Below are 15,821 nucleotides of genomic sequence, written 5' to 3'. Positions count from 1 at the left end.
GCATAAAAACAGACATACAGACCAATGGGACAGGAGAGAGAACTCAGAAACAAACTCATACACCTACAGTGAACTCATTTTCGACAAAGGTGCCAAGAACATACACTGGGGAAAACACAGTCTCTTCAATAAAAGGTGCCAGGAGAACTGGATATCCATAGGCAGAACAAAACTAGACCCCTATCTCTTGCCATATAGAAAAATCAAGTCAAAATGGATTAAAGACTTAAATCTAAGACTGTAAACCATATATATATTTAATATATATATTTACACAATCTCGGCTCACTGCAACTTCCACCTCCCGGGTTCAAACAATTCTCCTGCCTCAGCCTCCCAAGTAGCTGGGATTACAGGCATGCCCCACCACGCCCAGCTAATCTTTGTATTTTAGTAGATACGGGGTTTTACTACATTGGCCCGGGTAGTCTAGAACTTCTGACCTCAAATAATCTGCCCACCTTGGTCTCCCAAAGTGCTGGGATTACAGGAGTGAGCCACCATGCCCAGCCTTGGAAATCATTAAGTGAAATAATTCAGGTACAGAAAAAAAAATCACATGTTCTCACTTATTTGTGGGATTAAAAAATCAAAACAATTGAACTCATGGACATAGAGAGTAGAAGGATGGTTACCAGAGGCTGGGAAGGGTAGTTGGGGAATGCCGGGGGAGGTACGAATGGCTAATGTGTACAAAAAAAATAGAATAAATAAGACCTACTATTTGATAGCACAACAGGATAACTATAGTCAATAATAATTTAATTGTACATTTTGAAATAACTAAAAAAGTATAATTGGATTGTTTATGACACAAACGGTAAATACTTGAAGGATGGATACCGCAGTCTCCGTGATGTGTCTATTACGCATTGCATGACTATATCAAAACATCTCATGTACTCCATAAATATATACACCTAGTATGTACCCACAAAAATTAAAATATTTTTTCTGAGTATTAACACATGCTCAGTGTAGACAAGTTAGCCTTTTATTCTCTAAGAAAATGTACTCATAGACTGGGTGTGATAGCTCACGCCTGTAAATCACAGCATTTGGGGAGGCCAAGGCAGAAGGATTGCTTGAGCCCAGGAGTTCAAGACCAGCCTGGACAATGTAGCAAGGCCCCATTTCTACAAAAAATTACCCAGGTGTGGTGGTGTATGCCTGTAGTCCCCACCAGTAGGGAGGCTGAGGTGGGAGGATCACCTGAGCCAGGGAGGTCAAAGCTGCAGTGAGTTATGATCTCTCCACAGCACTCCAGCCTGGGCGACAGAGTGAGACCCTGTCTCAAATTAAAAAAAAAGAAAAAGAAAATGTGCACATACATATATATAGCATCACTCTGTATATACTTGCATCCTCCTCTTTTCACACATCTAAAAGTGCTTAGAGCAGTTCCCAGAACATGCTAAAGAAACATCTATTAATTTGTGATCATTTTGTTAGGTAAGAAACTTAGATCAAATTGTGACTATTACAGTATATGTTGCCAAAGTGTTTAACAATTTAAGTTCATGTCAGCAGTGTACTTTGATGGCCTTTTCCCAAGAATAAACACTGAAACAGGCAAGTTTTTAAAAGTCAGGCAGAGTCTACGGCCATAGCACCCTGAATGCGCCTGATCTCGTAAAAAGTCAGGTAGTGAAAGGATGTATACTGACTGGATTAAAAACTGATAAAGTGCTTGCTTTGGCAGCATATATACTAAAACTGGAATCATACAGAGAAGATTAGCATGGCCCCTGTGCAAGGATGACACGCAAATTCGTGAAGTGTTCCATATTTAAAAAAAAAAATTTAAAAACTGATATTTTTCTAGTATGTAAAAATTCATTAATTTATGCTTTTAGAGATTGAGTCTCGCTCTGCTGCCCAGACTGAAGTGCAGTGGTGTGATCATAGCTCACTGACCTCAAGCCATCCTCCTGTACCAGCCTCACAAGTAGCTGGGACTACAAGTGTGTGGCACCACATCCAGCTAAAAAAAATTTATTTTAATTGAGCAAAACAAGTACTTCTCAAATTTGAAGTTTAGTATCTTCATCTTTTTTCTAGAAGTTAAAGTAAATATTAGACTTTATTTAGGTAGGGTAATTTTGATGACATTTAACATTTTTATTTTTATTTTTTTGAGATGAAGTCTCGCTCTGTCACCCAGGCTGGAGTGCAGTAGTGCTATCTTGGCTCACTGCAACTTCCACCTCCTGGGTTCAAGTGATTCTCATGCCTCAACCTCCCGAGTAGCTGGGATTACAGGTGCATGACACCATGCCTGGCTAATTTTTGCTTTTTTAGAGATGGGGTTTCGCCATGATGGCCAGGCTGGTCTCGAACTCCTGACCTCAGGTGATCCACCCGCCTCGGCCTCCCAAAGTGCTGGGATTTACAGGTGTGAGCCACCACACCTGGTTGACATTTAACTTTTTAATCATAAAAGGAAAATCTTGACTTATACTTATTTCAAGAAAGTAAAACCAAATTACATTGTTAGCTTCTCTCTGTAACAGACAATAACGTGTGAATATTCTAATATATAAAAAGATCATGCAGGCTGGGCATGGTGGTTCATGCCTGTAATCTTAGCACTTTGGGAGGCCAAAGTGGGAAAGGTTGCTTGAGCACAGGAGATACAGACCAGCCTGGGCAACATAGTGAGACCCCATCTCTACAAAAAATAAAATGAAATTAACTGGGAGTGGTAGCATGAGCCTGTGGTCACAGTACCTGGGAAGCTGAGGCAGTAGGATTGCTTGAGCCCAGGAGTTTGAGGCTACAGTGAGTCATTATTGCGGCACCACACTCCAGTCTGGGCAACAGAGTAAGGTCTTGCCTTGAAAAAAAAAAAAAAATGTCTGGCTGGGCAGGGTAGCTCACGCCTGTAATCCCAGCACTTTAGGAGGCCGAGGTAGGCAGATCATGAGGTCAGGAGTTCGAGACCAGCCTGGCTAACATGGTGAAACCCCATCTCTACTAAAAATACAAAAATTAGCTGGGCGCAGTGGTGTGCACCTGTAATCCCAGCTACATGGGAGGCTGAGGCAGGAGAACTGCTTAAACCCGGGAGGCGGAGGTTGCAGTAAGTCAAGATCGCACCACTGCACTCCAGCCTGGGAGACAGAGCAAGACTCCGTCTCGGAGGGCGGGGGGGGGGGGGAATTCCTTGCAAACCAAATAAAAGGGCTAAGACTCTAACAGATAAATGGCAAAAGACAAAAGGGCAATTTATAGAAGGAAAAACATAAACACAAATGACTAATAAACATTTAGGAAAATATTTGACCTTATAACAATAAAAGTAGTACAAAATAATATATTTCCACCTTATCTGATTAGCAAATCTATATGTATCTATAAAACAGATACATATTTATGAGATTAATGCTGATAAAATTATAATGAAATGGCTGGCTCAGTGGCCCCCGACTGTAATTCCAGCACTTTGGGAAACTGAGACAGGCAGATCACGAGGTCAGGAGATCGAGACCATCCTGGCTAACACAGTGAAACTCCGTCTCTACTAAAAATAAAAAAAATTAGCCGGGCATGGTGACGGGCACCTGTAGTCCCAGCTACTTGGGAGGCTGAGGCAGGAGAATGGCATGAACCTGGGAGGCAGAGCTTGCAGTGAACCGAGATTGCACCACTGCACTCCAGCCTGGGCGACAGAGTGAGACTCCGTCTCAAAAAAAAATAAAAAAATACAATGAAACCTTCTTCTTCTTCTTCTTTATTATTAATTTTTAAGATGAGGTTTCACTCTTGTAGCCCAGGCTGGAGTGCAATGGCGCGATCTCAGCTCACTGCAACCTCCACCTCCCAGGTTCAAGTGATTCTCCTGCCTTGCCTCCCAAGCAACTGGGATTACAGGTATGCGCCACAACGCCTGGCTAATTTTTTTTTGTTGTTTGCTGTTTGAGATGGAGTCTCGCTTTGTCACCCAGGCTGGAGTGCAATGGTGCGATCTCGGCTCACTGCAATCTCCACCTCCTGGGCTCAAGCAATTCTCCTGCCTCAGCCTCCTAAGTAGCTGAGATTAACACGCGCATGCCACCATGCCCGGCTAATTTTTGTATTTTTAGTAGAGACGGGTTTCACCAGGTTGGCCAGACTGGTCTCGAACTCCTGACCTCGTGATCCACCCGCCTTGACCTCCCAAAGTGCTGGGATTACAGGCGTGAGCCACCGTGCCTGGCCAAATTTTTGTACTTTTAGTAGAGATGGGGTTTCACCATGTTTTTTTTTTTTTTTTTTTTTTTTGAGACAGAGTCGCTCTGTCGCCCAGGTTAGAGTGCAGTGGCGAGATCTCAGCTTACTGCAAGCTCCGCCTCCCGGGTTCACACCATTCTACTGCCCCAGATTCCCAAGTAGCTGGGACTACAGGCGCCTGCCATCATGACCGGCTAATTTTTTTTTTTTGTATTTTTAGTAGAGATGGGGTTTTACCGTGGTCTCGATCTCCTGACCTCGTGATCCACCAGCCTCGGCCTCTCAAAGTGCTGGGGTTACAGGCATGAGTCACCGTGCCCGGCAAGGTTTCACCATGTTGATCAGGCTTGATGGCCTCGAACTCCTGACCTCAAGTGATTCACCTGCCTCGGCCTCCCAAAGTGCTGGGATTACAGGCATAATCCACTGTGCCCGGCTGAAACAAACATTCTTAAATACCAGTAGTAGAAATCTAAATTATTTTAACTTGCTGAAGTAATCTCTAATGATTAAAACATCAAGAGAATTGAAAACAGAGGATCACACAGTTATTCTTTTTCTAGGAATCTACCTTAAGGAAACAATGTAAAATAAGAATGATGGCTGGGCGCGGTGGCTCATGCCTGTAATCCCAGCACTTCGGGAGGCTGAGGTGAGTGGATCACCTAAGGTCGGGAGTTCGAGACCAGCCTGGCCAACATGGTGAAACACCATCTCTACGAAAAATACAAAAAAAACCCCACAAAACCAAAAAACAAAACAAACTAGCTGGGCGTGGTGGTTGGCGCCTGTAATCCCAGCTACTCAGGAGGCTGAGGCAGGAGAATCTCTTGAACCTGGGAGGCAGAGGACGCAGTGAGCCGAGATCGCACCACTGCACTCCAGCCTGGGTAATAAGAGCGAAACTCCATCTCAAAAAAAAAAAAAAATGATGCTTAATGTATCATGATAGTTACGGAAGAATAATTATAATTGAAATTAGGAAAAAACTAAACATTGAAAAAAATTGGAATACTTAAATTACAATATAGACTATAAGTCGGCCAGGCATGGCAGCTCACGCATGTAATTCCAACACTTTGGGAGGCTGAGGTGGGAAGATCACTTGAATCCAGGGGTTTGAGGCCAGCCTGGGCAAAGTGGCAAAACCCCATCTCTACAAAAAGTACAAAATGTTAGCTGGGCATGGTGGCATATGCCTGTAGTCCCAGCTATTAGGGAAGTTGAGGTGTGAGGACAGCTTGAGCCTAGGGGCGGAGGTTACAGTGAGCTATAATTATGCCACTGCACTCCAGCCTGAGTGACAGAGTGGGACCCTGTCTTAAAGAAAACGAACAAAAACAGAGTATAAGTTTAAAATTACGCATATAGAAAAAGTTATTAGTTATTTAACTCCAGTTTAAAAAGGGGGAGTGAAGTGTCGAAATTTTATATATATAGTTTTTAAGATGTTTTTATAAGTGGAAAGAAATATATTTCAATTTACAAATAATTAGTTTTTCAGTGGTGGAATAAATGCTTCATGCTCCTTTTTTTTTTTTTTTTTTTACATTTTCTATAGAGCATATACTAATTTTATAATAGTAAAGGGGTTTAATAACAGACACGACATTTAAAGAAAAAATAGTAAAGGGGTAAAATAACCTACTTATCCTATAAGTAAGAGGAAAAGTGATTAAGAGATCACTCTTTTTCCATATTACAGGCAGCACTGTTACATTTTGAGTAAGGTGACTTACTCTTTCGCTTTCCAATATCCATGTCAGAGGTAGCAGCTTCACATAAAAGCACCATTCCTAAGGTAACTCCACCATCTTAGAAAAATTGTTTAAGGAGAAATTCGCACAGACATAAAAGACATCCCATTTTAGTATTTCCAGTTTCTCGTGAAGAAAATTAAATTAATATATAAACCTTCAACTCTTCATTATAAAAAATCAAAACAAGGAATCTTGTATCTATACAGCACGACGATTATTTCCTCTGAAGATATAAAAAATTAAAATTGGAAGATCACTTCATTTGCACAAAGAAAAACTGATATTTTAAACAAATGTCCCACCATAACTTACAGATGAAATATGAGTTTTCCCAAAATTGCACTTTGAAATAACCTGTCTGGACATTCAGTTATTGCCCTGACCTCAAACACATTTGAAAACATTAAAGAGCTTTTTTTTTTTTTTTGAGACAGGGTCTGGCTCTGTCACCCAGGCTGGAGTGCAGTGATGCAATCTCAGCTCACTACAACCTCCACCTCCCGGCTCAAGCCACCCTCCCACCTCAGCCTCCTGAGTAGCTGCAACTACAGGTGCTCACCACCACGCCCAGCTAAATTTTGTAATTTTTTTTTTGTAGATGGGGGTTTTGCCATGTTGCACAGGCTGGTCTTGAACTCTTGACCTCAAGCAATCCACCTGCCTCGGCCTCCCAAAGTGCTGGAATTACATGTGCGAACCACCATGCCCAGCCCTAAATAGCCATTTTGAATATTTCACCCCACCTCCCTAAAGAATACATTTGAAATATATATCATTTAGGGAGAACAGTAACTACTTATTTGAAAATTAATTTCTCAAAAATTTCTCCTGGCCTAGTTTAGCGGTTCACACCTGTAATCCTAACAGTTTTGGGAGGCCGAGGTGGGCAGACTGCTTAAGTCTGGGAGTTCGAAACCAGCCTAGGCAACATGGTGAGACCCTGTCTCTGCCAAAAATTATAAAAAATTGGCCAGGCATGGTGGCACATACCTGTAGTCCTCGCTACTTGGGAGGCTGAGGTAGGAGGATTGCTTGAGCCTGGTAGGTTGAGGCTGCAGTTAGCCATGATCATACCACTGCACTCTAGCCTGCATGACAGAACTAGATCGTGTGTCAAAAAAAAAAAAATTCTCCATAGTTTCAATAATACTTTATTTTTAAAATTTTCCCCATGTCAAGATGCCAAGTGCATCAATAATTAGCCTTTAAAGCACAAATTACTACTAACCTATCTAATTTTATTCTATTCCAATAAAAAAGAAAAATCCCAGCCGTGAGTGGTGGCTCACGGCTGTACTCCCCGCACTTTGGGAGGCACAGGCAGGTGGACCTGAAGTCAGCAGTTCAAGACCAGCCTGGCCAACATGGCAAAAACCCGTTTCTACTAAAAATACAGAAATTAGCCAGGCGTGGTGGCAGGCGCCTGTAATTCCACCTACTCGGGAGGCTGAGGCAGAAGAATCACTTAAACCCAGGAGGCAGAGGTTGCAGTGAGCCGAGATGGCACCACTGCACTCCAGCCTGGATGACAGGACGAGACTTTGTCTCAAAAAAATAAAAAAGAAAGAAAAAAAAGGAAAAATCCCACATGTGCCATGACCACACTTTTATTCACCTTAATAGGAGCTGCATAAATACAAAATAGAACTTACTACACAAATAGGTAACAGATGGCATGTTTGAATGTTAAAATAAGCAAATTCAAATTTTAAAGCAAATAGAATGTGTTCTAGTAGAAAAGACAGACAGATCCACCCTGCAGTTTAGGGAATACTAACAGCAGTAAAACACTCCCAAATCAATTATGCATATGTATATATACGTCGTATGCTACCACATGTGGGTATCATTAAGCAGAAAGGGAAAAACATGTGTTTAGATGAGGCCTGAATTTATAATTGGCTCTATGCCTGAATTTATAATTGGCTCTAAAAATTGACTTTTTATCCCTTCATTACCATCTTGCATTCTTTTTTAAAAATTTTTATTTTATTTGAGACAGGGTCTCACTCCGTCACCCAGGCTGGAGTGCAGTGGCACAATAACAACTCACTGCAACCTCCACCTCCCAGGCTCAAGAGATCCTCCTGCCTCAGCCTCCTGAGTAGCTAGGACTACAGGTGCATGCCACCATGCCAGGTTTGTTTTGTTGATTTTATTTTTTGTAGAGACGAGGTCTCACTATGTTGCCCAGGCTGGTCTCAAACTCGTGGAATCAAGCAATTCTCCAGCCTCGGCCTCCCAAAGTGCTGGAATTACAGGTGTGAACCAATGTGCCTGTGCCCCATCTTGCATTCTTTCTTCAATAGCCTCTTGTTAGGGATGATGCCCATTCATCATGTTTTCAGTTGTTCAGCCAAGTCTCTTCTCTAGCAATTTTTTCTGAGTTATTTATCTGCACGTTTGTGCAAAGATTCTTTCCTTCCTTCCTTCCTTCCTTCCTTCCTTCCTTCCTTCCTTCCTTCCTTTCTTTCTTTCCTTTCTCTCTCTCTCTTTTTTTTTTCTTTTTTTGGAGTTTTGCTCTGTCACCCAGGCTGGGGTGCAGTGGCATCATCTCGGCTCACTGCAACCTCTGACTCCTGGGTTCAATAAATTCTCCTGCCTCCGCCTCCTGAGTAGCTGGGATTATAGGCGCATGCCACCACACCTGGCTAATTTTTGTATTTTGAGTAGAGACTGGGTTTTGCCATGTTGGCCGGGCTGGTCTTGAACTCCTGACCATGGGTGATCCACTCACCTCGGCTTCTCAAAGTACTGGGGTTACAGGCATGAGCCACCATGCCCGGCCAAAGATTGATCATTTCTATAGGCTTTGATTACTGGGTACTCTGATTAATGATCGAGACTTGTTCTGGGAAAAGCTTGTCTTTGTATCAAGGTTTATGTGCTTTTGCTTTGAATGAGCTTTCCGTTGGTCTTTTGTGTACTCTTCTTAGCTGTCAACAGCTACGATGCACTTCAGTGTACACTGTTTTATTTCATTTATTGCATCTTTAAATTTTTATTAACACTGCTTACTATATGGCAGGCACTATAAACTGTTGGAAATAAAAACTTGAACAAAATAAAGATCCTACCATGAAGAAGATTACACTCTAGTGAGGAATACAAACAATGAAATACATACATTACACAGTCCTGATTAAATGTTACTCCAGGAGAACTGAGCAGAAATAGAGGAGACAGTATTCCATAACATACAACAACTAGGCTATTAAAAGCTACTAGAAGGCCAGGCGTGGTGGCTCACACTTGTAATCCTAGCACTTTGGGAGGCCAAGGCGGGTGGATCACCTGAGGTCAGGAGTTTAAGACCAGCCTGGGCAACATGGATATGATATATCCATTATATAAACATTAAGAATATTGACTACTTTTCTTTTTCTTAGTATTTTCAGATTTCTTTGTAATTTTTATGTATTTTTATAAAGGCCATACAACATAGAAAATGCTTATATTAAGATAGCAAACTCCATGCAAAACATGTCTATAAGTATAAAACATGAACACCCTTACCATGAAACATTCATACAGAAATGAATGCAAGAGAATATGCAAAAGTAAACGTAGTTTATACCATTAAGGTTTCAGGTTAAAGGTGAACATTTTCCATACTGCTACTTTATTTTAAAAATTCAGGAGGCCAAGGTACGAGGATTGTTTGAGCCCAGGAGATTGAGACCAGGATGGATGACAGGGCAAGACTCCATCTCTAGAAAAAATACAAAAATTAGCTGGTGCAGTAGTGCACACCCATAGTCCCAGCTACTTGGGAGGCTGATGTGGGAGGACTGCTTGATTCTGGGAGGTTGAGGTTACAGCGAGCTATGGTGACCCCACTGCACTCCAGCCTGGGCAACACAACCTCTTTAAATCTCTTAAAATAATAATAATAATAATAAAATTGAAATATATTTATTGTGGGATTCCATTTACTGTGTTTGCTTTCCTTTTTTCTTTCTTTCTTTTTTTTTTTTTGTATTTTGAGACAAAGTCTGGCTCTATCAGCCAGGCTGGAGTGCAGTGGTGCGATCTCAGCTCACTGCAACCTCCACCTCCTGGACTCGAGCCACCCTCCTGCCTCAGCCTCCCAAGTAGTTGGGACTACAGGCATGCAGCACCACACTCAGTTAATTTATGTATTATTTTTTTACTAGAGAAAGGGTTTCGCCATGTTGGCCAGGCTGGTCTCGAACTCCTGGCCTCAGGTGATCTGCCCACCTCGGCCTCCCAAAGTGCTGGGATTATAGGCATGAGCCACCACACCCAGTCCTGTAGGATTCCATTTATGTAAGTTAACAAAAATAGGTAAAATAAACCCAGAGTGTTAGCAGTTAGGATGGCAGTTACTTCTGGGTGGGAAGGTGGCAATCAGGAGGAATGATGATGGAGAATGCTCTGAGATGTGGGTAAAATTTTATTTATTGATGTGAGTTCTGGTTACATAAGTGTGTTCATTCTGTGAAAATTCATCAAAGTGGGCTGGGCACCGTGGCTCATGCCTGTAATCCTTGCACTTTGGGAGGCCGAGGCGGGCGGATCAGTAGAGCTCAGGAGTTCGAAACCAGCCTGGCCAACATGGTAAAACCCCGTCTCTACTAAACATACCTAAAAAACTTAGCCAGGCATGGTGGCAGGTGCCTGTAATCCCAGCTACTCCAGAGGTGGAGGCAGAAGAATTGTTTTAACCTGGGAAGTGGAGGTTGCAGCGAGCTGGGATCACACCATTGCACTCTAGCCTGGGCAACAGAGCAAGACTCCATCTCAAAAACAAAAAACAAACAAACAGAAAAGGAAATTCATCAAACTGTAAACTTTGTAAACTTTTCTGCATAATTGCAACACTTAAAATGTAATTTTAAAGGTTGCTTACATCAGGCAACTGATTATATAGTCTGCTTTATTAATCATGCCATAAATTGTGCAACATTAAACTAATAATAAACACGTGAATATTTTCCAAAATCATAACTACTACTTAGAGGTGGCCTCAGTCTATTAATTCTTATCAACCTGGAAGCTGTAAACAATGTTACCGGTCTTGAGGTTTCATATTTACTTTAAAAGAACGTGGGGGCCGGGTGCGGTGGCTCATGCCTGAAATCCCACCACTTGGGAGGCCAAGGTGGGTGGATCACCTGAGGTCAGGAGTTCAAGACCAGCCTGGCCAACCTGGTGAAATCCTGTCTCTACTAAAAATAAAGAAATTAGCCGGGTTTGGTGGTGCACGCCTATAATCCCAGCTACTCAGGAGGCTGAGGCAGGAGGGTCACTTGAACCCAGGAGGTGGAGGTTGCAGTGAGCTGGGATCATGCCACTGTACTCCACCCTGGGCAACACAGTGTGACTCCGTCTCAAAACAAAAAACTAACTAAATAAATAAAAAAGAAAGAAGGGTGAGGCGTGGTGGTACACGTCTGTAATCCCAGGTACTCGGGAGGCTGAGGCAGGAGGATCGCTTGAATCCAGGAGGTGGAGATTGCAGTGAACCAAGATGGTGCCACTATACTCCAGTCGGGGCAACAGAGCGAGACTCCACTCAAAAAAAAAGGGGGGTTGGGGAGTGGTTAAGCCTTCCCTAATATTCCTTACCTCTGACAAAATTATTCATTTTCTCACTATTTCTGGTACACAGCACTTAAGTCACTGTCTTACAATCTGTATATATGTCTGACCCTGAAAAAAGTTCACTTTTTGCATCCTAATAACCAAACACAAGACATTCTATATCCCAACAGGCTTGCAATCTGTTCCAAATGTATACGAAACCTTAGGCTAATGCTCAATCTTTAGGGAGAGGTAAAATGACAATTTTCTAATTTCTTAAACTTCTTATATATTTAAAAGTTTAAGACAAAGCTAAAAGACGAACAAACCCCAAATCAACTAATTAATATTTTACAATTTTAATTGCTCTTTTGCTCCATTATTCAATTTCAAAGTACTAGTGAGACGAATTGATTCAAGATACTGAAAATTTTCCAAGGTGTAATAATTTGTTAATCCATCAAACCATACTTTCCTGTTCTTTTTTTTCCCCTTTGAGACAGAGTCTCACTCTGTTGCCCAGGCTGGAATGCAGTGGCAGTCTCGGCTTACTGCAACCTCCACCTCCTGGGTTCAAGCAATTCCCATGCCTCAGCCTCCTGAGTAGATGGAATTACAGGTGCACACCACCGTTCCTGGCTAATTTTTGTATTTCTTGTTGAGATGAGGTTTTGCCATGTTGGCCAGGCTGAATTCATCAAACCATAAATGAACATTTTTTTTTTTTTTTCTTTTGAGACAGTCTCACTCTGTCATCCAGGCTGGAGTACAGTGGCACCATCTTGGCTCACTGCAACCTCCGCCTCCCAGGTTCAAGCAATTCTCTGGCCTCAGTCTCCCCAGTAGCTGGGATTACAGGCGTACACCACCACGCCCAGCTAATTTTTGTATTTTTAACAGAGACAGGGTTTCACCATTGTTGGCCAGGCTGGTCTTGAACTCCTGATCTCAGGTAATCTGCCTGCCTCGGCCTCCCAAAGAGTTGGGATTACAGGTGTGAGGCAGCACGCCTGGCTGCCTGGCTAAGTTTTGTATTTTTGGTAGAGACGGGCTTTCACCATGTCGGCCAGGCTGGCCTCAAACTCCTGACCTCAAATGATCTGCCTGCCTCCACCTCCTAGAGTGCTGAGATTACAGGCGTGAGCCACCACGCCCAGTCCATAAATGAACATTTTCAAGTAAAATTTTAGGATTAAAAAAATAAAGTTTGGGTAATATTTTTCTTTCAGTCTTTTTTTACCCCCTGAGATGGAGTTTCACTCTTATTGCCCACGCTGGAGAGCAATCACATAATCTCTGCTCACTTCAACCCCCGCCTCCCAGGTTCAAGAGATTCTCCTGCCTCAGCCTCCTGAGTAACTGGGATTACAGGCACCCGCCACCAGTGGGTTCAGCAAATTTTTTTGTATTTTTAGTAGAGATGGGGTTTCATCATGTTGGCCAGGCTGGTCTCGAACTCCTGATCTCAGGTGATCTACCTGCCTTGGCCTCCCAAAGTGCTGGGATTACAGCATGAGCCACCGTGCCTGGCCTCAGTCTTCTTTCTTCTCATATGGACTAGGTATATATTGTTAATTTTTCAGCTCACCATTTCATGGTTGAATAGATTAACTCTCCCAGGTTTGGGCTGGATGTTAAGCAGTAAGTATATTTTCCACAGTGCATAAGAATATTTTCCCAAATATCCTTCAATTAAAATCAGTTAAAATCAAAAGCTTAATTTTTTTTTAGAATGTTTTCCTTAAAATCTCTAATCATCAACATAGTATAATAAAACTGGGAAAGACATACACAAACATTTACTAAAGACAGAATTTTCAGTGGTTTTCAATTTTCTTCTTTATAGTTATTTGTATTTTCTAAATTTTCTTTAATCTGTATTCCTTTTGCAATCAGAAAAAATATATATTTAATTTTCTTTTTTTTTTTCTTTTTATTAGAGACAGGGTCTCACTGTGTCATCCAGGCTGAAGTGCAGTGTTGTGATATCGGCTCACTGTTGCCTTGACCTCCTGGGCTCAAGCGATCCTCCCACCTCAGCCTCCCTGGTAGCTGGGACCATAGGCATGCATCACCATACTTGGCTAATTTTCTTGTGTGTATTTTTTTGTAGAGATGGGGTTTTGCCATGTTGCCCAGGCTGGTCTTAAACTCCAGGCCTCAAGCAATCTACCTATCACAGCCTCCCAAAGTGCTAGGATTACAGGTGTGAGCCACCACGCCCAGATCATTCCAGTATATCAATGTCAGGACACCCTGGCTGAGAACATTACATTTGTTCGCCTTGTTGATTTGTTCCAGAGTCAGTGCTTATGTATTCAGGTGGGTAAACTATGTTTAGCAATATTACGTAATTTAGAGTCTTACTTATCTGACATTGCTTTTACCTGTCTTTGAAGCTTACAGAGGCATCCACTTTTAGATGTAAGAAAATAAAAATTAGCTCGGGCCAAGAAAGTAAAAATATTCCCTGTCATTCAAGAGGATGGAACAACACACACATAAAGCAGCTGCAAAGTCCACAGGAAGAATTTTTCCCTAGCATACACTTCAGCTGTAAAATGTCAAAATATCCCCATCTCTGAGTAACTACTGTTTTCTTACTGAGGAATATTGGTCTTTAAATAGACTTCTTGCAATTATGTGAGTAAAAATGAAATATTCTTGCTTGGCAGATCTAAGTCACTCAATTTACAAGTATAATTTCTAAGTAGCCTCAATTTACAACCAAGGTATAGAGCTTCAAAGAAGAAGTTTTTGAAGACAAAAATTCCACATTTATGTTAACTTTGTAGTTTCCAAGAAAACAGAACCCTGGGTCTGCTTCACAGTTCAGACCTGATGTTGACCCCTTTACACAGTCTTACACTGCTTTTAGCCTATCAAAACAATGCTTTGTTTAAATTTCACATAAACTCCACTATTCTCCCAAATCCTATTACAACTCTATCTTTTCTTTGTTAAGATGTTCCATGGTTCTTCTAATGTACAGTCGTCCTTGTATTAATAAGTCAATAAACCTGGCCCTATCAGACTACAGATTTGTTCCTAGTAGTCTTTAGTTTTTGGGCTGGAGAGGATGACACAGTAATGATTTTCAAAGGATATCGTGACCTGCATTAAGAGAACAGCCCCGGCCGAATGCTGTAGAGAGAATACTAGACTGTGAGAAAACAGACAAAATACAGTAAGAAAGACTTATTGTAAAAGGATACTAAACAGAAGAACAATGTGTGTTTCAGCTACAAACTGGGCTTGACTGCTTCCATGGATATAATTCTAGGAGGGAAAACAGACAAAATGGAATCTTTAGGTATACGTTAAATGTTGGTATGCTAACCCTAAAACGGGATATTTTAAACTATGAAATTATTAATTCACCTGATAAACCATGTGACATACTCTGGATCTCTGGCATTCATCAGTAAATTTGGTTACTATAAAGCTATTTTTGTATTATCTCTTCTCTATTTGTCTTTTCATTGTACTAATACTATGTTTATTTTTGAGACAAGGTCTTGCTCTGCTGCCCAGGCTGGAGTGCAGTAGCATGATCATAGCTCACTGCAACCCCAAAGTCCTGGCTCCGGTGATCCTCCTGCCTCAGCATCCCAAGTAGATGGGACTACAAGTATGTGCCACCATGCCTGCTCAGCTAATTTTTAAATTTTTATTAGAAATGAGATCTTGCTATGTTGGCCAGGCTGGTCTCAAACTCCTGAGCTCAAGCAATCCTCCCACCTCAGCCTCCCAAATGCTTGGATATCGTACTTACATTTTCAACAACAGAATATGTCAGAAAACTAGTTGTTTTTTTTTTTCTCTTTTCTTTTTTGTTTTTCGTAGAGATGGTGTCTCACTATGCTGCCCAAGTTGGTCTTGAACTCCTGGCCTCAAGTGGTCCTCCAGCCTCAGTCTCCCAAAGTGCCAGGATTACAGGTATTAGTCACCACATCTGGCCCTGTTGTTTTTTTTTTTTTTTTAAAGAGATGGATCTTGCTATGTTGTCCAGGCTGGGCTAGAACTCCTGGATTCAAGTCATCCTCCTGCCTCAGCCTCCCAAGTAGCTGGGACTACAAATGCAAAACACTGCACCTGGGTGAGAAAACTAGTATTTAAGTATACAAGACCATGAGGTACAATAATGTAGGTTTCATGAAGACAGGGATCACTTTTTTCCTGTTTATCACTATATTTAATAACACTTAGCACAGTGCTTAGAAACAGAGGATGCTACTTGATCAAATTTTCTATTTAGTTGAAGGCTGTCTTTCATTCTTAGCCAGCTTGGTTAGAAGGATT

General features: G+C 41.7%; 1 protein-coding gene and 1 non-coding gene across 2 annotated transcripts in view; one reads left to right on the top strand and one right to left on the bottom strand.

The window, feature by feature from the left end:
• Nucleotides 1-15,821, bottom strand: part of MAGT1 (magnesium transporter 1) — a 56,751-nt gene that overhangs the window by 7,166 nt on the left and 33,764 nt on the right. The window contains exons 7-8 of the mRNA XM_026452146.1: nt 14,735-14,798; nt 5,952-6,026 (exon numbers count right to left, since the gene is read on the bottom strand). Coding sequence (XP_026307931.1) covers nt 5,952-6,026; nt 14,735-14,798 — 139 coding nt within the window. The remainder of the gene's footprint in view (nt 1-5,951; nt 6,027-14,734; nt 14,799-15,821) is intronic.
• LOC111536064 lies at nt 1,687-1,793 on the top strand. The gene has a single exon (XR_002729642.1). It is a non-coding gene; the product is annotated as a U6 spliceosomal RNA (small nuclear RNA).

The sequence above is a fragment of the Piliocolobus tephrosceles genome, chromosome 12 (genome assembly GCF_002776525.5).
Source record: "Piliocolobus tephrosceles isolate RC106 chromosome 12, ASM277652v3, whole genome shotgun sequence".
Classification (NCBI taxonomy): domain Eukaryota; kingdom Metazoa; phylum Chordata; class Mammalia; order Primates; family Cercopithecidae; genus Piliocolobus; species Piliocolobus tephrosceles.
The sequence above is the reverse complement of the archived record's forward strand: the minus strand, read 5'-3'. Positions and strand labels throughout refer to the sequence as shown.